Here is a 23796-nt window from a genome sequence, read left to right as displayed (position 1 = left end):
ATCCTCCCCCAAAGTTTTGTTACACTTCTATACTGCCTTTAGCAATGCTTTAAAATTCTCTCCCAGATCTCAGTTGGATCTGAAACATGCAGCACAGGAGGAATGAACTACCTGCCTCTACATTCACCAGTCTTTTTGTTTTACAGTTGGATAAAAATGAAGTTGAAGCCTGACAATTCATGATGGTCATCATCTCTGTTTTCTGTTTCCTGGCTTGCACCCACATGGTGCCTGGATGTGAGTGAGACTTAAAATGGTTTTCTTTTTCCAGTGATTTGGAGACTCCTTATCTGCTATCTCACAGCCTGTTGGAGGGCCACCAATGGCTCAGAAGTTCTGGACAAATACCCCTCTGCTCCTCTTCCAGTTTCACTTTTGATGGCCTTCTAAGTGAGCACAGGGTCTCTCTGCAGTGTGAACACACGTGTGGGTTTGGGACCTGCTCCTTGGTTTACCTGCTGATGCTCATTGCGACAATAACCGGCTGCCATCCAGATTTCAGGACTTCGGCAAGAGACGGACTTTGCTTGGCAATAGCAATCCAGAGAGGGATCATGACAATGAAGACAGCGCAGATCAGAGGAGAAAGGTATTTCACATCTGGCAAGGAAAAGAAATCTTGAATTAAACGCTCATAGCCTCACAGGTTGCCAAAATCAAATTGCATAAAGATGAGAAGAAAGGCAGCTGGACTCTTGCTCCAACCGATTTATGTTAGTAGAAAAATCACATGAACCATTATGTTCCACACAAAACCACCTCATTCCACCACAGAAATCCATAATAAATCCCTGAAATTCACTGCTAGAGGATGCTGTTTGAAAATTAGCAGGATTCAAAGCAAGTTACATTTGAAGACGAACAAGTCTCCAATTCCATCTCCAACTAAGAAAGACATAAAGTTACAAAATTTCTGTCTTCAGGTACAGATCAAACAGCAGGGCAAGGGGGAAACTCCTGTGTGGAAGCTGTATCACACGTAGGGGCAGACACCTCACACCTTCACCTAAAACAAGAGGTAAGAGGTACTTTAGGTGGCAAGCTGGCAGAATTGCTGAACAGCTGGTCTGCTCTATAGGAACAAATGTTCTCTTGCACGTACAAGCCTGTTAAGATCTGCGGTTTCTTTTGTGCTAGCTTACATGTGTTTCCATTAGGTGCTTTTTCCATTCAGCAGAGGCATAAAATTGAAGTGATTTTTAGAAGCAAAGGAATCAAAAAATAAGCAAATGTGCAGCACTAAAAGAAAATAAATATGACTCAGAAGCATGAGAAACACCTTCAAGCAATGGGGCTGATGCCAACCCTTTCGACACAAAAATGCTTCATCAACAAAGCTCTCCATCTGGTCTCTGTGTTGGGGCCAAAGGCAGCGGGATGGAACACCGACTTTGCAGGTAATCTGGGAGACAAAGCAAACTCAGAGTGTGCATTTTTTAAAATGTCTTTCCCAGGGCCTTGGCCTACCTGGATGAGACAGCACTGATGTGATGACACCTTCCACGAATCAAGGGCTCTTACACAAGGATGTGCTCTCCTTATGAGTGGCTTTAGCGGGCACTGAAATGCAACCATTTCTGGGGTGTAAACAGCTGTAGATACTGTTGGGCCAGTGCACTTTACCCCCTGGAGTCATTCAGGAGAGATGGGCTGTATGACAAACTTAGCTGCTGTTCTGGGCCTCCTACCCACACCCCTTGTTGTTTCGAGCAATTAATTCCTTTCTAAATAATGCAGACAGAGAGCACTGGAGTCTATCAAGCCTTATCAAAGCCCACAGAGAGACTCCTGGTGGGATGAATGACCTTCAGTCTCCACATTCCAGTTCTGCCACATTCCCTCACACACAGCCCATAAACAAGCTGAAACCCTCTGGCACAGTTTGTATCTCCATTATGCAGGACTGAGAAGGATCAGAGTCAATTTAAAAAAAAAAATTAAAATCTTCACTGGCAAAAGGATATTTTGCAGAAGGGAATGGTGCTGCATCAGGTAGCACACAGTACTCCAAACTTACAGTCTCATCAGTGTTTTTGAAGGATACATTTTTGTAGGACCCAGAAGTTTTCACAGCATGACTGTACCTTCCTGTACACTGGAAAGGGAAATTAATTTATTCAGCCACCATCAGCAGTGCCTTCCTTGTACCTGCTTCACTTCATGCTCCCAATGATTTGGTGTCTTTGTGCTGAGTATTTGCAGTCTCAAGAGGATATTTAAACTACTCTGAAAACTGCAAAAATTCTCTCTGGTCACAACCATGGAGGTTATGACGTTCTTCTGCCCTGTGCTCCCTAGGAGATATTATCTGAGATATATTGACTGAAAGACAACCTAGCTTTACAGAGGAAGGTGTGATGGCATCATGGAAAAAGCCTGCTAAAAAAAAATGCACTCTGAAGCTCAAGGGGGATTAGACAGAAGCAACTCATAGGCCTCTCCCTTCAGTGTGTGCTCCTTCACTCCCTCGCTTGTGCTTACATATGGAACCAGTTATGCAAACTGAGAACAGCTGCCTCGCTGCTTCTGCTCAGTCTGAAGCAACAGTTTGAGTGTCAAATGGTATTGAGTTTGCTGATCTTTTTATTTTCCCATTTCTGTTCTAGGTTAGGCTTGTGGTAAATAGCCTAACACTTTAAAAGCAGCAGTCAGGCATATATCACCAAGTAGCAAGATGTTTTGGGCTTTTCAGAATCAACAGGTGCCCAAGTCTTTGCCAATCAGCAGCACAGCTTAACACCATAGCCATAAGTCCTACTTAGAGTCCTGCAAATATGAAACACTGCAGTCTTCCTTCTTCCAATCTGATGCCTTGTTCATCCATGACTCTCCACGTAAGAAGATACAAGAATATTTTAAAAATGCTAAAACCCAAAATCACTTTGCAAGGAAGGACCTGCTATTACCCACACACAGAAAATAGTTATGCTTGGCTAGTGACAGATCCAGGAACAGAGTCAGTGTCACATATGCCAACCTTCTGTTCCAAAGCTGCACAATATGTGTTGGCCATTTCTTTAACAGATCCCAGTTGTGTTTCTTAGAGCTCTGCCTTCCAGTTTGTTACTAATAGAAAGTCTGGAAAAAGCCTTTTTGGTCACCTTCCTACCCCAGCGGCACAACAGCCTCCATTCTGAAACATGCCAGAAACAGGGAAGCATCCTGCAGTAATTTCAGGTGGATTCATCCCTTCCTTGCTGAGCTGCAATTCCCTGCTAAACACTGTACCTATGTATTTGAAGAGTGTACTGCTGATTCCTGCCAGCAGGGAAAGGGTTATCAAGTCTCCAAGGCTTGCTGCTATGGGTGTGGCAACATTGTCTGGATTGATCCCAACTTTCCTTGCTCCGATGATCACGCCAATCATCACCAGACCTAGAGAAGACACAGAGCAAGCATCAGAGAATGTATCCCGCTGTGTTTCACCCCAGAGCTGCTGTTCTGGCTCTCAGAGGGACATGGGGGTCTAAGAAAAGCAAGAAGCAGATTAGCTGTAGCAGCACCACGCAGCTGGAGATTGGACATCCCCAGGAATTTGCCCTCTTGCTTTCACCAACCTGAGGGGCATGACTGCCCTTATGAACTGCTCCAAAGGCCCAGAGGCACACAGGCAAATTCCAGGGATCAAAGCAGATACCAGCAGGCAGCCTGAATGTAGAAGCTCCCCTCCTGAGCAGCCTAATCTTTGCTGCCTGGAAGGAGGACCAGGCATGAAACACACTCAGAGATAAGCTCACAGCAGGCATGCAGTAGCCTCCTGGTGCCATCCTCTGCTCTGGATTCCACAGCACAAAGATATTTTCCATATTAGACCAAAATTTCTCAAGTTTGAATCACTGAGGAGCAACAAACTTCCTTACAGTAGCCTGCATTAGCGTTCCAGCCCATCCATCAAACTGACCCCTCATGTCCCAGAGTCTTTGGGGCTGCTTTAATTCGCACTGTGTGGATCTTGATGCTGTGAGCATTATGGAGATGGCCCACGTCACCTCTCTTCCCTTGTCCTTTGAGCTGCACCTGGAAAATTTAGCTGCTTTTCAGCATTCTTGGAGAGGAGGGAGGTTTTTCTTGCCCAGGTAAGTTAAGGAGCACAAACCCCAACCCCGATGAACATGTGGGAATCTCTCAGCCATCAGATATCTCACAGGCCTGTGGATAAGCTACCTGGAATAAACCCAGCCTGGCCAGCCTCCACTGCTGTGTGACTAGCAAGGGCAGCCTTGAGACAAGACAAATGGCATCTTTTCAAAGTGCTTCCATGGCTGACAGTGCACAGCAAAGAAAGCTCAAGAGGTGGTGGTTCCCTCCAGCTCACAATTCCTCTGTGCCTGTCTACACAGCCCTGCCAAAGCTGACCATGCAGAGGATCATCAGCTCTCCCATAAGAAATGCCACATGTGCACCTTCCTTGATACAAAATCCCTTATATAGAAACACATTCTCGCACAACATGGCATTTCCACAAGAGTCATCCTAGACACCCACACTCCCCTCCTCCACAGCACAGTTCATGCTGCTTCCCTCCCTGGCCATAAAAATAGCAGCTTCCAGTCGTGCACACCCACACACAGGCTGCCTGTGACCATGTCAAGGGAAGAAACTAATGCCAGCTGCAAGCCTGTGACAGTACAGCAACAAAGCCTGTCTGTGTCACACCGAGCAGGGAGATTGTAAGGAAGAGTAATGAAAGCTGAGCTGCTGTTTTTAAAAACTGCCTCGTCCCATGCTTTTCATGAAAGGCATCTACATCACTCTTTGACTCCAGCTTCAGGATATGCACTTGTTCTAACTTGTTCCTTTCATTTAGAAAACTTGCTTTATTTGACTCTGCCAGCTGACTCTATTCAGGGTATCATGCTGCCCTCGTATGGCAGACCTACAAACTGATGATCTTCAGGCCACTCAGAACAGATCCTACCATCCAGCCCATCATGTTTCCCTTGAAGGGGAAGAACCAGGGGGGAGGAGTGCTGGGCTCTGAGCTCACAGCAGGCAAGCCACAGGGCTGGCCACAGCCCTGCCCAGGGTATTGGGTGACCCAAGTCCCTCTTGAGCATGGTCTGGAGTTGTCTGCTAACAGACTCTCCATTTCCTGCTTTGTGTATGACATTACTTCATCTTCCTCTAGCGAAAGGGCCAGTGTAGACAGCTCATGTGTCACCCAAGAGACATGGAGTAAGTATGTGCATGTTTATGCACACCCATGCACAGCATGGGGCATTTTTGGTGTGTCAGATGAAGGACATTTTGATTGCTGCTGTGGATGCCAAGAGCCCAGCAAACAACAGATCACGGGAGAAGAGAAGCAAAGGCAGGATGCAGAGGGGGTGAGAGCAGCAGACATAGGGCTAAGGCTCCCTGCATCCCTCCTCCCTCTGCCAGACCAGAGGGATGTCAGCTGGGTCTCCCCAGCAGAAGAGACAGTTTATTCCACACCTGACTGCTGCGTGTTTCATCTGAGGAACCAGAAAGACTCACCAAGTGACAGTGCGGCTATGAAGGCCGTGGTCACGCTGCTGGCACACAGCACAGCAGCCTGGCTCAGCTCCACAGAGCCCTTAGAGATGGCCCCCAGGATCACAGCAGCAACAGCAGCCAGCAGTCCCACCACAGTGGCCTGGACCTGGGGATCAAAAGACAGCTGGTGAGCAATCATCCATTTCTGTCTCCAGGCAGCCCTGGCTCCACACGACTGCAGCACTGCCACACAGCTCGGAGGGCAAAGCCTGGCACAGATGCTGATTGCTTATGTATTTAAGCAGCATCCCTGTGAGGCTCCACTAGATTCAAAAGAAATCCTGACAAAGTTTGGAGAAAAACTCTGGAGGCCTGCAAAGGCCAGATAACATTTCAGCAAAGCACACCGAGTCCATCAGAAAAGGAGTAGCCCTGGTCAACACAAAAATGGGCTCCCCATCAAGGCAGCACTCCTGAAAGCGGAGGAAGGAGATAAGGGAAAGCACACAGACACATGTTGCAAGCCTTATGGTCTTGCCATGTGAAAACTCTAGGCTGGTTGCTGGATTTTAACCAGCAGAAAGACCTACAAGAGGCACATTTCTCCCACCTCTCCCCTCCTGCCCAAGGCTGATTCCCAGACACTGCCAGTAAATGACAGGCTTTATCTGGGGCTGTTGTGAAACAAAGATTGGTGCTGTAGCTCCCCCTGGAAAAGGAGGTTTTTTATTATTTCGGTTTACCCACAAAGGCAATGAATGTCTAGATGTATTTTGCAGCTAAACTACAAGCTGTGGGGTCACACAGAGCTTTATTGGAAGTAAAGCCCTGGCTCTGCTTGGCTCTGTTGACAATACCCACCCCAAATCACCAGCTCTGGGTTCAGCACTGCTGGGAACAGGTGCTGTTGGTCTGCAGCACAGCAAGAGAAAAGGGACTTTTTCATCTCCCAACTGAAGTGACTCACTTGGATAAGAGCTAAATTGCAGGTGGCCATTTTCCATTGCTTCTGGGCATCATCCATCTGTCCGGTGTTAGCCTAGGAGTCAAGAGAGATACCCTGAAAGCCTGTTTCTGTGGCACAGGTGGCTGCTGAGGGCAGTTTCACCTGATCCCTGTGGGAAAGAGGCTGTTAGAGAGAGGCAAGTGCAGGTCATCATCTCCCAGCCTTCCCTGCACTTGCTTCTTGACACTTCTCCATCGTGCTCTAGCCCAGTGTCCCAGGGGCATCAGAGGCTCACACGGGAGATGCAGAGGCATTACAGGGCACCCAGCTAAAGGTGGAGTGGGCATATCCACCACATCCCACACAGACAAAAAGATATACACATTAAACCCATTTTCCTTCTTTGTTTCCCCTAAATTGCTCTGTTGAGCTCCAAGTTCTGCTGAGATGTGATATAAACAGCCCAAAGTAAACAAAACAGCACAGGGAGATACACGAGATCAAATACAGAGTAGCAAAAGGTGCTGCACATTCCAAGAAGCCTCAGGCCACTCCCCCAGAGTAAGGATAGCTGGGAAGCCCCGGCCTCTCAAGGATCAATACCCACAGAAAGGCAATCCAATACTGCAGCTGACAGCTGTGGAGCCCTGTCTTTGTCTCCTTCATGTGTCATAGGGCCCCAAATATCAGCAACTGGGATTAATTCACCTTCAAAGCACAGATGGAAATTCTCTGTTCCAGTTACAAAATGAGGGCAAACACATTATTTTAACACTCACACACCACTAGTTTCCACTTAGCAGAAAAGGGCATATCTCATACATATTGTGATTATATAAATGAAGAATCTCCTGATGTCTCCTGCTAATCACCCCCTCCCCACAGAGACAGCCACCACCTTGTTAACACTCACAGCAGTAGAGAGCCTGGATGCCAGTGTCATCTCAAGATTACCCTTCAGGCCAACCAAGGCAGGAACCAAGATAAACACTTCGGTAATTGTCCGAAACACATCCCAGTGCTGTAAGAAAACAAAGACAACAACTTCAGTTTATGATGCTGACCAGTCCAGTGCTGTTTCTCTACAGGTATCTGCACATGGGGGCAGATGCTGCCCTGTTGCACTTTGTTGTTGCATTTTGGGAGTGAAGGAAGGAAGGAATTTTCAGCTTGCAGTGTTCTTTCTCATCTCACACACAGTAAAGTACTGTCCTAACAGGGAAGGGTCTTTCTTCTTGAGGGTAACAGAAGATTTTGGAAAGCCACAAATTAAAATGTGCCTTTTGCATTAGCCAAGAATAACATGAAAAATAATTAGGGTTCACAAGTCAAATGAAATACAGCATGTTCTCCATCCGTTGCACTGACACTGGATACAGGAACATCTATTGCTGAACAGACTCATAAGAATAAACACAAAGATCTGGAAATGATCTAACAACAAAAAGTTGTGTCTGTTTTCTCTTACCAAACTTCAAACTAAGCATCTAAGACTCGTGGTGGAAGGGAAGGAGATTTGTGCATCTCTTCTCCACAGGCAGTTCCTAAGTCTTCTTGTTACCAAGTATGTTCCCAGCACAGTTGGAAAAAGGATTTTATCTCATAAGCCAAACAGCTGAGCCTGTATCTTCAGTATCTATCAACTGTTGTTGCTTCTCCAAAGCTGAACTGTTCAAAGCTGTTGGATCAGCTGCAACACTAGAGATGATCTGAAATTTCAAGAAACTTTGTTGACTGACATGTCTTCTCTAATTTATGGACCATACAGTGCCTTGGAACATAATTCATTTCCCCTCCCACCATGCATTCAAGGATGTTGGCAAAGTCCCACTGTAGGCAGAGAGGTTCACACCAGAATAAAATCACAGAATGGGGCAGCTCAGTGTGAAGTAAAAGCAACAACCACCTAAGAGCAGAACACAAGAAAAAAAAGAACGACTGCCATGAGTCAGGTCAAAGGTTCATCTAACCCATCCTTAGCTCTACCAGTAGTCAAATTTGGGTGTATAAAAATAGAATCCAAATATGACAAGTAAATGCAATAATTATCCTGTGTATTTTCCAGCCTATGACTGTCTGCCACAGGGTACAGAGCTGGTGGGTTTTTTCTGCACACTTACCGGTGATGCAAGGATTGTTCTTTCAGGTGCTCATCCAATCTCCCCCCTCCAACCTATGTGCCATCCTGTGGCAAAAACTTCCATAGTTTAGCTACGTGTCATGTGAAGGATCAATGTGTTCATTAATTTCAACTTGTCACTCTCTAGTATCCCATGATGGTCCCTAAATCTGGCGCTAGAGAACAAAACAAACAACAGATCCCTGCCCACCTGTTTCACATCCATTGTGATTCTGTAAACCTGAAAGTCTAGGAGGTTGGACAGACTCAATAAATGTTGACACATTCAGCTGTCTGCCTGTTAGGAAATATGTGCAGGGTGTAACAGCTTGGTGTTTTGCTTTGGCTGTGCCATGGGAAGCTGTGGGAAGCCAGTGGTGTGGTCGTCTGCTGGGAAGACCTCACAGCTTCCTTCTCAGGAAGCTGGAATGAAAGTGGGGCTGAGCCAGCCCTGAGCACATTGGGCAAGACACCCCTCAGACATGCAGATAAGAGGCAAAACATTATTATCAATTTAAAAAAGGCATATTTCCTGGCAGTGGTGGCCTGGAAACAGGCACGTTTCAAAATGTTAAAGGTGAGTTAATTACTGTTGAGTAAATAACCAACAACACACAACAAAAATAATCACCTTATTTGACATACTATAATTTCATTTAAAGTTGTTAACATGGAACCTAAATACCTGAGGAAAGCTAGGGGTGGACATCTCTTTTAAAGATTAATATCCCTGTCTCTCCTCTCTTTGATTAAAAATAAAGATCCAAACAATCTTTGATATCCTTCAAAAGAAAGAGGAGAAAAAAGCAGACTTCATAGTCACAATGTAAAAACCCCAAACATTTTAAATACAGAGGTGTGAAGACATTCATACTTAAGACCTTGCATATTTTGCATAAAAAAGACATATAAATAAGAGCACCCCTCAAAACCCCTCAACTGTTCATGTTTCCTGCACCTGTCACCTTTGGGAAATATGATTTTGCTATATCTAGGTAAGCTCCAATACTTTTGTTCATGAGGAATTTTGGTTTCAAACCATCATAACAGAAGTTTCAGCATATGAGGTATGAGTTTTTTGGGACTCTTCCTTATGTATCATTAAACTTATAGGCTCTGAACAATTAATAATCACACAACTGTACTGATAAAAAAAAGCTGACTTAATTGCCTCTATTTGAGTTTCATTAGTGACTCACCAACAGCCTAAGGACAGATTCATAATGATTTCTACCACAGTACCCAGGACTCCATCGTGTTAGCAACTGCAGAAATACAGAATAAACAGATGTGCCTGTGCCATCAACTTGCAGGACTGTCGGGACTTTCTGCTGGAGGAGTGGGTGAGTGGGGCAGGTTAGAGCTATGCAGGCAAGGAACTACTTGAATAAAGACAGCAGAACTAAGTCTAGGAATTGTCTCTGTCCTTGGAGATGAAAACTGGCCTAGAAAGAAAAGAAACATTCCACGCTGCATTGCAAACCCACACAGAGAGCCAGAAGGAGACTCTTTCCAACTTCACATCTGCATGACAGAGCTTCAGCCCTAAAACTGAGCTCTGAAGACACTTGGTTAACCCCGTGTTCCACTGCAGCTGGTCCCCACAGCAGCTGGATCTGACCAGGGGGTCCCTCAGAGGGAGGCAGGCTGTGATGTACTGAGCCAGCCTCCCCAGCTGCAGTCCAGCCCTGCTGTGGATCCTCACATTGTCCTACCTGTCCCAACCATGTCCTGTTACCTCTCCAGGACATCCATCTCCCACGGCAGCAGCTAAGAAGCCTCAGAGATTTTTCATTGCTCTGAACAAGCCAACAGAAATACCAAAATATCCTGGAAAACAGCATGCAAGCCATTACAAAATCATTTATGATGCACATCATCTCATGGGCTTTTATCAACAAAGGACAGGGACGTCTCATGTCTGTGACTTTTATGTGGACTGTGTCCCACTGAACTGGAATGGAAGTAGAGAACGAAATGGAAGCTTTCCTCCTGAATTCTCTGGTTTGAAATCTGATCATCCAAATTCAATCTGATTCTTCACCTTAACGTAAAAGAGTGGGCCAAACTCTGGCAGGCCCCTGCAAGGTCTCCAGAAATGCCAATCAGCCTAGAATCTGGATCAACCAGCTGGCCAAGGATCACTGGAGTAGATGCATAAACATCCAGCAAGAAAAGGCTGGTGCCATGCTATCAGCCCTGCAGAGAGACTGCATCATCTGCACGCCCAGGAAGAGAAAAAGGCAAACATCTACTTCCTTGGGTATCTTTTTATTACAGTATGAGAGACTCAGGTTTGAGCCTTAGAGTCAACTGGGTTAGACAAAACTCTCTTGCTGATTTTTCTTGCAAACAGTAACATGAGCAGTTCTTGGTTTCATCCCAAGATGGATCAGAAACTGCTAAAATCCTGGCAAGTTCGATAGGACACAGATTAGCAATTTCCACTTTGTTGTCCTCTTTACAGCAACATCAGCCCTGAAAAAGAAAGTGTCAGCTGGACTCCCAGCACAGAGCCAAATTATTTCAAGATATTTAATATGTAATAAAACAAGAGCAGCTGCATTAAACTCACACATATGCTCTTGATACAATCCTTGCACTTGCCCATATATCTCTCCGTCAAAGGCAAACACAGTTTCCTAAGAAAATTTTGCAGTGACTGCAAACAGGGCAAAACATTCCTCAGCCAGACCAACCACTGAAAAAATGGGCAAATCACAGGCTCCTGGACCAGAAAAACCTGTAGTTTCAGTAGTGTGAGCCCTCATGATTTGCAATCTAAGTTTTACAGTACCTCAAGCAAACAAACTTAGACTCAAGTTTTAGTTGGGCAGGACAGTGAGTTTCTAACTCTTACACTTGCATTAAGAAAAGTTGAAAATAAACAGCTCAGAGACAAAGAAGAGTATTCCAAACCTTTAAAGGCTAAGATCTCTGGATTTTCTCAGCTACTAGTTTTGGTTTTAATGTTGTTGATACTGTTGCAGTTCACCTCACTAACATCTCTCCTGTGCCAACTGTGACTCTCAATGCACTGGGCTTCCTCCTCTGAGAATTTAACCCGTGGACTGATGGCCTCTCTTTCAACATAGTTGGAAAGACCTTCACCAAAAAATACAGTTCCTGTGGTTGTGCTTTATGTGTGACTCAGTTTCAAAGAGTCCAATGAACAAATAGACAAACTAGATTGCACACTGGTATTTAAAGGACATGTGCAACATGGTATACCTGTGTTTTCCATCAGGTTGGATACAGTTACATTTTTGAACAGACACCCGTTCTTAGCAAGTGTGTTCGATTTCTTGTAGGCAGAGACCTCTTCACTCCAAGGCAGGTACTATGACTTTATCCTTCTCTGAGATAACTGCTAACCACTAACATTACATCTTGGGTACTTTGAGAACTTCTGTAATGCTGCAAGACAGGTCTGTGCCTAAGCACGGCACAAGGTGGGGATGACAAACAGCACAGCAACAGTGTGTGCCACTTCAGTTAACCCTTCTTTGATATTCCTCATACTCCCTTTAAGTCAGCTTCTCTGTCTTCTTTGTTTCTTCCAATGCAAGAAAAAAACAGCAAGGTATTGTCTTTCCAAACATTCAAGTATCCATATTTAGCTCCTCTTGTGGTATTAATGCCAGAGAATCCAACGCACTACAGTGAGCTCAGACTGCAGGATATATCCTTGGGAAAATCTGCCAGCCTTCTGATTTGTAAATCCACTGGCATGAGACACCCAAACTAGATCAAATTCTACATTTCTATTTGTGCCACCAGTACAAAGGAAAGACAGATGGGATAGACTCTGATAGTGGGCACAATGGTGTAAATGCAGCAGCATTGCCTGGAAGTCAGTGAAAGTTATTCAAATTTATACGCACCTCAGAAGCTGTCTGAGAAGCACTCAGTTTGCAGGCAATGCTAATTGTTTTATGCTGGCAAGCCTCTCATAACAATATCTAAATGCCTTCTAGACCAAAGACTACATTACATTGTTTGCAAAGAACTGAAAGCACGGACTTTCTTCTAAGTAAGACAGGTAGCTAATAACAACCCTGACCTAGATCTCCTTATCAGCAATTTTTGAAGGAAAAAAATAATATCATGCAACAGGGGAATATGCTGCAGTGTGATCCAGTTGCTTCACAGCAGTCATCACCAAAGTGTTTAGCTCAATACAGAAAAGGGAGCACTCAGTCTAATGCACCAAGGTCAGTGTTACACAGCCTGTCTGAAAGCTGCTATCCCACTTTACAAGGAGCCCAGCTACTGATCTAAAGAATATGGATAGTGTATCTCTGGCACACAAAAAAAGCCTACAGCCATCCTGCTGACTGGCTGCTAGGACCATGCAAATTAAAAACAAAAAAGCACAAATAGTCAAGGTCAGTGTCTTAGCCCACCCTCTCACTACAGGTTTCCTAACCACATGTACCTACTTGAACAACATCCATCAAAAGGCCAGCAGCTACCATTCCCAAGCCAGCCAGAAGGAACGGCACGAAAATCTGGGAGGCAATGGAGAATGAAGTCTCTGGGAGAAATCCACTGGCTGATCTGGTCAACTTGCAGGTGAAGCCTCTCAGCTTCTTGCCGTGGAAGCACAGTTCCAATTGTAACTGAGTGACCACCATGGTCACACAGTTACCCCATGCTCAGCAGGGAAAATGGAGGGAGATCAGGACATCACACAGATCCTTCTTGTAGCTCTCTCCAAAGTCGGAAGAAATGTTTTTCCTCAAACTACAGCGACGATGCCAAATTGCTTTAGCTTCTTCTTCTCTTAGGAGCTCGTCCAGAGGATTGTAGCAAGGGTATCCTCCAAAACTGATTCAGCTGGGTTGAGCTCAGGTGGCAGCAAACTTGATGGACACAATTTCTCTGATTTATATCCAGGGGGGAATTAAAAAAGAGAAGAGAAGATTGTAGAGATGTCTGAGGACGAATAGAAATGAGCCCACACCCCATTCAGCTCCCACCACTTCGGCAAAAACCAGTAAGACCTGCTCAGGCTACGGCACTGAAAGAGTGACAGGTCATGCAAGAATCCCTCAGCCTGCTGAAACGCACTGGTGTCCTTTCTCCTCGGGTTACATTTCTTGTCAGACCGCGGCTTGCGTTTGATACGGTGGTTTAATATGTAAGCCTGCTTGACCCAGCCTCAGTCCCCTCACTCTCCCACCGTAACCGCTGCTGAACTTTTCTCACTGTCCCAAGGCCGAGGAGGTGGGCAGTTAACAACCCTGATCCATTTTGTGCTCCTTCAAGGTGAAGAAAGGTCAAGGAAAACACGGGGCAACGTTCCTCCCAGCCGACGATATTACACAGGTCTCATCCCCAGGCAAGTGACACGGCTGAGCCAGCTGGTGACAGAAGATCTGCACTTCTGGACCCCAGCCCCTCGTGTCCCCTCCGTGGTCTCCGCGGGATATAACAATCGGTCTGTGCCAGCTGTACCTCTGAATGACTGTCTCTCAGAGGAAAAAAAAAGTTCAGAGAACCAGCCAATGAGCTTCAAAAGTGAACACCCTTATCTGCTGTCATCACTTCAACTTTCTGCTAGTTTGCAAAGGCCAAGATAAGAGTCATAGCCTGAGCTTATTTAAGGTAGCTCCATAATCTCACTGTACCACAGGCAAGGGAGAGAAAGGGCACTCAGTGAGCTGGTGTCCCTTCCTGTCCTAAAGTGAAACACAGTGCTTCTGCATGCTCCCGGGAAAGTGCTGTCTTTGGGAGGGAGGATCTCATCCCAGAGACTCCATGATCTGACACAGGGTCAAAAACCAGAGCTGCACTATGGCCACATATGGCCAAAACATTTTATCCTGCTCAGTAAAGGCTTCAGCTCAAAGTCACACATGTAGAGAAAGGAGTCAGGATATTACGTTGGGGCTCCTTTCTAATAATTAATTTGGGTAGACTAATTAAATCAGAGGGTCAAAAGTTTTAAAAAAACACAATTTAGGATGGATCAACCCCTTTCCAAACACTCTGTGCAGAGAGACATAAAGATTAATGAGTTATGGATTCTGTCCTTGTGACAGGGTCCCCAGATTGGAACTAAATGCATTGGGGGAGTTGAAGAGAACAAGACATGCTTCTGCCTTTCACAGTCAGAAGACTGCAGATAAATAGGAAGCTCTTGGACATTTAGACAGTGTTTCTTTGGTCTGAATTCACACAAACCAAAGTATGGAGCCTAACAGGCTGAGATGGCAGAGCAGATCTCCCTGCAAGCATGGTGGGGTGGAAAACAAGCCCCAGCTACAAACATGAGATTATCCTTTGTTGCTTTCTAGGCTTATATTTTGGTACAGCCCCTGAAGTCTTCTCCAGTTCCAGCTGCCTTGGTATGTACACACGTCTCTTACACCTAACAATGGTCCAGTTAGCTGAAAGCCAACAGGAGAGTACATTTCAGCTAATCTAACTGAGAAAAAAAAACCACAATAGCTGGAAGCCAGAGATTAATAAAAATCCTGTAATAACCACACATGACCCAACCTCTTTATATCAGCTGGGAGCAGAGAAGTGACAGCATGAAAGCCTAGTTCTGGATAGTAACTCACAGAAGCTTCAAGGAAATAAAAGACAATTTCTGGAAAACTACCGTAGGTTTTCAAGGTCTAATAATGCACATACCTAGTCCCACACACCGCTGTATCAGTCAACTGGATTGATGTCAGGAAGAAACGTTAACGTAAAGAAAATATCAGTGAGTCTGAATGACTCAAATGCCATTAAAAAAACAGAGCAGCAACACATCCTGTACTGAAGCATCGGCCTGGCAGGGTTTATGAGTTTATCACGCTTCGGCTCTCCCTGTTTCTAAGCAAGCACCATAAAAAGCCCTCAACCGATGAATCAGTATGCAGAGAAGGTAACTGGTGCAGGTGACCTGCGTGTGTACACTGGGTCATTTTATTACGCACTTAAGGAGCCTCTGATAAAGATCCGCACCATATTTGTCAGCAAAGAGATGCCTCATATTTTCCTGGCAAAGAGATATACCATATTTGTCCACAGAGAGATGCATCAGGTTTGAGAAGAAAGAGAGCATTGCTCAACAGTGGGGAAAGGATTATAACTAGCTGGTGAAAAAAACCCCAAACCAACCACCTTATTTTCGTACCACTCATGAGGGCAAAGCCTGGGGAAGTACACTGTATCGCCATGCTTGCAAACTAGCCAACAAGTAGCATTGCCATGGAGGAGTCAAAGTAGAAACAGATTTTGGTGAGTCCTGACCCTGATCTAGGGCCTTCATCCACATGGAATAGAAAGATGACAAGTGCCAGAGAACACAGTTTCATATGTACCTTATCATCCCTGCAAAGCAGAGACAGGAATACCAGTGAATGCTTTCACAACATGCCTGTTAGCAACAGGCAGCACTATTCCAACACCTTGGACTCATGGGAGGAAGCTGCTTTTCAGGGACTGCACATCCCGTTTGTTCGAATACTATCACTCCTGACTCTTCTCTTCCCCTCTTTGGGAAAGGGCAGAGCAGAGAATTTAAGTGGGGAGACTGAGAGCAGGCAGATGTAGAGTGCCCGGGGCTCAAAGCTTCACAACAGCATCCACTGTTGTTCCACAGAAACAAGAGCAGCAGCCAGGACAAAGGTCAGGACTGGCTCAGGAAGGAAGGGCAGTTTCCAGCAGCAGCGAGTCCATGATGAGACACGCTCAAGCAGCCCGTGATCTTGCACGAGCAATCTCTGTGCTAGTTGCCAAAGGCCTGTGCTTTCTACGAGATGTGGTATGGGTTGATATCCCAGACTAAGTATTAACACGACAGCTCTTTGTGAGCTCTTTATTTGCAAACACAGAAAGCAGAATTTTGCAGTTTCAGATGAGAATGAAGTTTGCCTCGCATTTTGTTCATATTAGTGGCCCAGTTCTTCCTAGGGAAAAAACAAAAACCCACAAAACCAAAACAAAAAACTAAACAAAAAACAAACAAAAAACCCTAAAAACAAAACAAAAAACAAACAAAACAAACAAACAAACAGAAAACCAGTTCCCAGGGAAGAAACACTCCTCCAACATCAGAAACACATCTGCAACCTATTTCACACTTTAATAACTCACAATAGGAAGCAACATACATTAAACGTCAGAGATCCACAGGACTGGGCAGGTCTAAACAGTCTAAAAAATAGAATTTGAAGTGGCTGTTCAAGACTCAAGAGTTTCAGAATAATGTCTAAGGAGGTAAAAAGTAGTTTGTCACTGGGTTCTGGCTTTGCCTTGGCATTTTGTGATCTAATGAGACATTCTGCTGGGTATTGAGTACATGCTAAGGTCAGTTAAGGATACTGTGTCACTCTTAAGCCTTCATAGCTCTTCTAGCTTAGGGAGATCAACCCTGGGTTAATAACAAAGGAACACAGCTCCAGATTTGTGAAAGCTGTCAATGCAAGCACAGTAGTTTCAGTGTCACTGTATCAGATAGGTCGGGGTAGTCTGACCTCACAGCTAGTTAGTTAAATAACAAGGGTTAAAAAAAAGGCATGCAGCAGTGAGAGTCACACGGAGTGCAAAGGCACAGCAATTTATAATCTGGAAATAAACTGTATCTTTAAACTATCTAAAATTAGGTGCTCACCACTATCTTAAAGCTCGGTATTGCTGCACCATAGGAGAGAAGGTCTCATCCTGATCATCGCAGAATCAGAAATTGAACTGAACAAATTCAAGTCATCTGTATGAGGCCTTAGACAAGGCTGTGGTGCAAAGGCTGCGCTGGGCTGGTTGTATGAAGTGTTAACAGTGCTGGGCTGGCTGATGCCTTGCACAATGAAGCAGCAGATGAAGGACTGTCCAGAGCTACATCCGTGAGTGATACCACTCTCTCTGCTGCAGGAAAGCACTGTGTCACCACAGCCCTTGGGGCTGCAGCTCACCCACCCTCTTTCAAGGACCCAGGTGAGGCCTTTGCACAGGACTGCACGTTCCTACAGAGATACTTCATGTCCTTCGTGTACACTTTAGTACCATATTGTCTTTTTTCTCCGGGGGAGAAAAGGGGCCAAAAAAACCCCACATGCTGTCTCCTGAGAGCCACAAGAAGTACTTAATAGCTGACTGAAGGACATGGTGGCACGTGAAACTGTGGCAAATCCTCCCTTACTGTGCCACTCTTGGAGCAAATCCTCTGCCTCTGAAGAAAAGTCCCCCACTTATCCCATACCAGGTATGTCAGATGAGTTTCTTCCCCTTACCTGAACATAATCCAAAACCATGCCTGCCAAGACCATGCCAAGCCCAGCTAGGAGGTATGGCAGGAGCACTTGCAGGCAAATAGAGATGGCTGACTCTTCCTGTGACTTTGCCGTGGCCACTTTCTCCTCAGCCAACAGCTTCTGCTGTGCGTGCAGAGAGACATCCTCTGCCTCCTGGCTGCCAAGTCGGCTCTCTCTGTGTTTAGCCTTGCTCCTTCCTTTGTGCCTGGAGCGCTCTCCATTCTTAGTCCTGCCCTCTTTCCTCCTCTGCCGAACTTCCTCGCCTTTCATGGTGGCTTCCTTGAATCACAGTTTTTCTGAAAAACAAAGTGAGAAACAATGAGATAACAAAAAGAAGCATCAGGCAGGTAAGAGACAGGAAATCCTTTGGTATTTTGTGTACTCCACTAAGCTGAAGGCAAATAACCACCTACTCCCCAAACCCAAAACACTCTGCTGGCCCAAATACTAGTACTTTCAACTTTGTATAGCATCCAACCAAGCTCCCTTTCTGTAATAGCATCTCATCATAGTCCCGTGTTCTCACTAGAGTGCTTGTTGTGCATCCTGGCTCTTACCCTGAGAACAACTAGAAGAATCCAGAAGGTGCTGCACATGGCCTGAACCCTTGGGATTTTCTGAACCATTGGGAGACACAAGAACTTATGAACCCAGAAGGATTCAACTCTTTTCAGGGTCTGATCCCTAGCTAAGAAATGGGAGCAGCTGGCATCCTTATATTGTAGCATCCTACAGTCACACCAAGGACTGGCATCCAGGTATGTACTATACATAGTACCTAGCATAGTACAGCTAGATGTCCACCATTCCTCAGTAACATGGTAATTCTTTGATCTTCTCTCTAATCTGGAAACCCATCCTACTTTGTCCCTTAGCTGACATGCATACACTACGTGACTCATCTGTCTATAGAAAAGCTGCAATGACCCCATAGCATATTATAAGAAAAAAAAACAAAACAACAAAAAACCAACAGAAAACCATGAAAAAATTGTTACCATTAGCCTTATTCCTGCCATCACATCTCATTTCTTGATAAAACTGCCATTCATACTGCCTGTCCCACTGCTGGCCCAGGCAGTGTCCCGAATCTTCCCCCATCACCTCCTGCCAGCATCCTCTGTGTTAACCTCTGCCAGATGTTCCCTGATGCTCTCATTTCCAGGATGGGCCCCCAGCTCTCCGAGCCCCTGCGCTACGCCAGGCAGGGACCAATCCTCTTCTTGCCCAACATCTGGCGAGCAGAGGAAACTGCTGGGAGGCCCCAGCCACGGCTGCAGAGGGCGGGGGGGCAGAGGGATGGGCAAGACAAAAGTCCTCCTTGGCGGGAGGAGGAAACGCGGCCCCCGTTCCCCCGCGGCGCTTACCGGCTCGGTGCCCTGCCCGTGCCCTGCCCGCGGCGGGGCTGTGCCCGCAGGCCCAGCCGGGACGATGCGAGCGCGGGAGGCGCCCGCCACATCTGGGCGCGGCGGACGCGGCTCGGCGCCCGCCCTGCGCGGCGGCCGCGGGTTCGAGCCCGGCCCCCGCCCGCGGAGGCGGCGCGGAGCCGTGAGTGGCAGCCGGCGGTCCTGCCCCGGCGCCGTGCCCGCACCGCGGCTGCCGCAAGCCCCGCGACGCGCTCATTCCCCCCTGGCTGTACCAGGGCGGACAGCCCCAGGCGGGGATGGAGGACTCCCAGCTGGGACGGGTCCCGCTCGGGGAAACAGCCCTCGGGATGCCCCGAACACCCCCCGCTCCCCATCCGCCCGATCCTCCTGCCGCCCCCACAGCCCGCAGCGGATGGTAGGGAAAGAGTGACAGCTTTTAGCGTGGGCAGCGCAAACAGGAGGCTGCAATTAAGAGCTGCGGAAAGACGTTTCCTCTGTTTGGGTTTGGTTTTTTGTTTTGGTTTTTTTTTTCTCTCCTCCTTATTTTGGCATTTGCAAGAGCTCGTGTTGCAAGCTTCCTGTGCAAAAGCCTGCCTCCACCAAAACTCCTGTTGATTTGGTTTAGCTTTTCTCCCCCTCCCATTTTGAACCAGCGTGTTAGAAATGTAAGTGAAGCATCCGTCACAATTAAGCACATAAATCTCATTAAGCTGTGGAGTAACCATCCTCATGCAAGTCTCCTGAATCATGCAGCTCAAATTTCCAGAACAATTGAGGATATTAAATCATACCTCAGCACCAGAGTAAACTTATATCCTGTGTGAGTCTCTCGGATGTCACACTACGTTAAAGGGCTCTTAGAGATAAAACGGTGCTTCTAGCTCAAAGCAGGGCACACCAAAACGAGTTGAAGGTTTTTGTAAGTGGCAGTAATGAAACCCTGGCAGCTGCTGTGTGTTGAGGGTGCACGTTGACTGCTGAACGTCACTCTGTAATGGCAAGGCTTAAATTTCAGCTCACTTGGTGTAATTTTATGTCTTCAGTTTGCAACTGATGCTTCCCTGGGAGTGGTCAGAAGACGGCGTCTTAGTGCGAGAAATAGGAGGGGAAGGAATGCGGTTTAAAAAAGTATCAACATTGCCAAGACAGTTTTAGACCTGATATTCTCCTATTACTTTACCACTGAGGTTCAAAGGAAAATATCTACAGAGCAAGCAGAAAGTCTCCTGGGGAACTTGATTGACAAGGGCATTTTGGTAATGGTTCCAGCTCAGGAATGTAACCGCTCCACCAAGAATCTCCCACCTGGGTCTAACCAGGCGCTACAACAAGAGCTCCCAGCTCCCTGCCAGGCCTCTTTCTGTGGGCAGAAGACCTGTTTGGCTTGTGTACCATGACCTCGTGTACCAGGCTGAAATCCCTGGTGCATCCCCAGTGGGTATATATTTGAGCAGGCTGCCTTTCAGCAGTGGCACAAAGCTGCACTTTCTCGGAAGTGCAGCAGCACTGTTTAGATAGATCCTGGCTTTGACGTAAGGGAACAGTGGCTGGACCTTGATTACAAACAGAGCTCCTGTGACTCTTTCGATAGGACAGCTCAGCTGCTCCCTGCAGCCTGGGAAGTGCCTGTTGGCACAAAGCTGACCGACTTCATGATAAAATGTTTGATCTCCTCAAGGAGTTACAACTCACGTGTGCTGCTTTTCTCTGCTCTCTCACAGACGTGCAGGCAGCACCAGCAGGTACAAGGGCATTTGAGGACTCACTGCATGCATTTCTGTTTCTCTCCACAGTGCTTTTGAAGAATGTTTCTTTCAGCAGGACAAAGAGAATAAGTTTGGTATTTTCTTTCTCTCCTTCACATTGCTTCACTATTGGACTTTCTTTCCAACAATTATTCCTTCAGCAAAGAAGAGTGGAATTATAGAGCTTTTTCCAGTATTGTGTCTGAAGATGTAACTTTTTTCCCTTCCCAGTTTTCTGTTATAAAATGACATTTCTCAGGTAACCAGGGACTACTGGAAACATTTCTCAAATATAAAGCTTGATTTATGACTTGAGTTAGCCCTGGTGACAGACTTTGTTTGACTGCTGGGCCATGCAAGCTCTCATGTCACCACTGAGGCTGCATTAAGGCTGCTGGAGGGTGATCCATGGCTCACTGGGCTGCAGTTCCATCAGGGGACATGCCTCTGGATACCCAGTGGCTGCAGTTCAGGGATGCATAAAGAAACATCCAGTCTCTAACCTTTCTCCTTTGTGAGACAGTGTTAGCTAGTGCAGCTTACAAGAATTATTTGGAGATCTATTCATAGACAGAAACAGGTAGTGCAAAACTGATATATGATCAATATTTTTTGCCTTGTAAAAAAAAAAAAGCAGTGTGAAGACCCGGTGTTTGTTGTGGGACACTTCTTTGTTGATTTGCAGCACAATAGTCCTTTTTCGAACTATTCTTTAGAGGAATAAACCCAGCCTAAATCACCATGCTTCCCCAGCACTCTGATGAGAACTATTTGTACAGGTTCTCCCACACCCTAGACTCCCAAAGATAAGATATTTATATTGCTTGAGGCCTTTCCACTCTCTGTCTGCCATTAGATGGCAGCAACTGAATGTGGAATGAGGGTGCACAGTTCTGCAAGTCCTATTTATCCCGTGGCTTGTGCAGGGATTTCAAGCTTTTCCTTTCTAGGCCAATGGTTCAAATCTGGCCCAGGTCAGGAGGGGCCAGAGATCTTTATAATCCAACAGCTGCTCAGTGTCCCGTGTGAGAGCAGTTTGTGCATTTCCGTTTCTGGTCTTGTGGACGAGTGCCCATCTCACCACTGGCACTAATTGGCACTTCCACCCCTGCTTGACGGACCAACAAAGAGGCGGAAGATGCTCCAAAAAGACTGAATTCTCTTCCATGAACTCCAGATGATTCGACAAAGGGGAGCACTCATCTCTCTGCACAAGCCTGCCCTTGGTCATGATGCCAGAAAAATGTGCTGGCCCCATTCCTTCTTTAAGCGAATAACTGCCCAAAATTATCTCATTCCAGACAGGAGGGCGACAGTTGGGGTCTTTCAGCAGATAAAATTAATTTGTTATTAATTTGAGATATGATATTCAGACAGACTAGTGATGGTGCAATGATATCCTGTCAAACATGTTGTAACACCTATATTATTTACAGCCTCTATAACTGCAGGGACAAACTCCATCCAGAACTGCCTTAGAAGGTGACCTAATTTGGAAAAGAAAACAGATACAGAATTTTCTCACATTAGAAGATACCTCACCGTGACTCCTTCCCTTACAAATTTAAATCCCTATGAAGGACTGGAGCAACAGATACTCTCCAGAGAAACCCATGAGATAAGAAATGAGCCTAGCAAGCATGTGACTGTGATACAGTTCAAGCCTGTGTGTGTATCACTCAGCTTGTTCTATTAAGATTTGAGGAGTGTGTCACTATGTAAATCCCTTTGGGCAGCTGGGCACCCCTCCAGCACACAGATTTCCCTTGCTGCTAATGAATCAGCCTCTTTTGCTAACTTACCTCCAAAGCTCATTTACTTGGAAACCAAGGGAGCTCAGGGAACAGGGTTCTCTCCGTGCATAACAATGACCTATTTTAGATACTTCTCCTCACGAGGTCATAGGGAAGGGGCAGCAAGAGAGAGTGCCTCCATCCAAAAGGCATTTCCTGGAATCAGTCCTAAACAATGCCAGGCCATTTCCATTTTGAGACCTGACATTTCATGGTGCCAATGCCACCACACAACAGAAAATGCCAGCGTGAGCCAGGGATGGGATCCAGCTGCCTCATTCCAAGGACACACATCCAGGCCCTCTGCATACATGGTTATTATTCTCCCAAACAACCTCCTTCACGTGGAAACTGGTAACAGAATGGGAACACTCCCAGAGCAGGATGGCAAATGAGACCAAGGGCATGCTTCCTACCTCTGGGTATGTTTACATCACTGAACTTTCTAGGTATCATGAGCAATATAGTAAGGAAAACACAGACATGCATTAGGGAGTCTGTCCTTCCTCACCCAGCTCTGCTAAAAAGCTGCTAAAGTGCTACTCAGGCTGAATTAGCAGCACAGCTCTACATGACTGCAGGAAAGATGCACCTGGTACCCCAACAGGGAATGTTTGAAAACAGGAAATGTTTTGTTTGCCTCTGAGATGTGGGCTACTGCCTGAGTTCTGGAAGAAGCCAAACACTTTGTGGCTTTCCCACAGTTAGTGCATTGAAGCAAAATGATAAGAAAAAACCACATTATAATGTATTCATTTTGTATTATATTTAACCCAAAACTCACCAACCTGAATACATAGCTCAGATCCCAGACTGGAACTCTGTGGTTTCATCCCTTCTGTGGTTGATACCTTGAAAGACCAGAAAGGACCATTGTCCCATGTGACTCAAAGGACACAGCATGTCTTTAGATTAGCTTCTGGTTTAACTGCAGCACTTCTATTAGAAAAGTATTCAACCTGCAAAAAAACTAGACAGTGATGGGAGAGAATTGACCACAAGGGTTAACAGCTCATCCAGTATGCACTTCTTTACAAGGCTAAATTTGACCCATTTCAGCTTTCAGCTCCTGAATACATTTGCATCTTTATGAATACATAAGCTCATTCCCAAACTGC

At 45.9% G+C, this 23796-nt stretch overlaps 1 protein-coding gene across 7 annotated transcripts in view; it reads right to left on the bottom strand.

The window, feature by feature from the left end:
* Nucleotides 1-23539, bottom strand: part of SLC41A3 (solute carrier family 41 member 3) — a 30189-nt gene extending 6650 nt beyond the window's left edge. The window contains exons 1-8 of one of the 7 annotated variants that reach the window (XM_050312842.1): nt 12965-13105; nt 8524-8698; nt 7872-8309; nt 7317-7424; nt 6425-6496; nt 5479-5623; nt 3229-3375; nt 456-600 (exon numbers count right to left, since the gene is read on the bottom strand). In XM_050312842.1, coding sequence (XP_050168799.1) covers nt 456-600; nt 3229-3375; nt 5479-5623; nt 6425-6496; nt 7317-7346 — 539 coding nt within the window. In that variant the 5' untranslated portion in view covers nt 7347-7424; nt 7872-8309; nt 8524-8698; nt 12965-13105. Of the gene's footprint in view, nt 1-455; nt 601-3228; nt 3376-5478; nt 5624-6424; nt 6497-7316; nt 7425-7871; nt 8310-8523; nt 8699-12964; nt 16413-17752; nt 18070-19140; nt 19283-23466 lie in introns of those variants that run through there. The other 6 variants (XM_050312839.1, XM_050312838.1, XM_050312841.1 and 3 more) reach the window with 6 other exon arrangements.
* Between the last annotated feature and the right edge of the window lie 257 nt (nt 23540-23796).

The sequence above is a fragment of the Myiozetetes cayanensis genome, unplaced genomic scaffold, assembly GCF_022539395.1.
Source record: "Myiozetetes cayanensis isolate MyiCay16 unplaced genomic scaffold, myiCay2020 scf18, whole genome shotgun sequence".
Classification (NCBI taxonomy): Eukaryota; Metazoa; Chordata; class Aves; order Passeriformes; family Tyrannidae; genus Myiozetetes; species Myiozetetes cayanensis.
The sequence above is the reverse complement of the archived record's forward strand: the minus strand, read 5'-3'. Positions and strand labels throughout refer to the sequence as shown.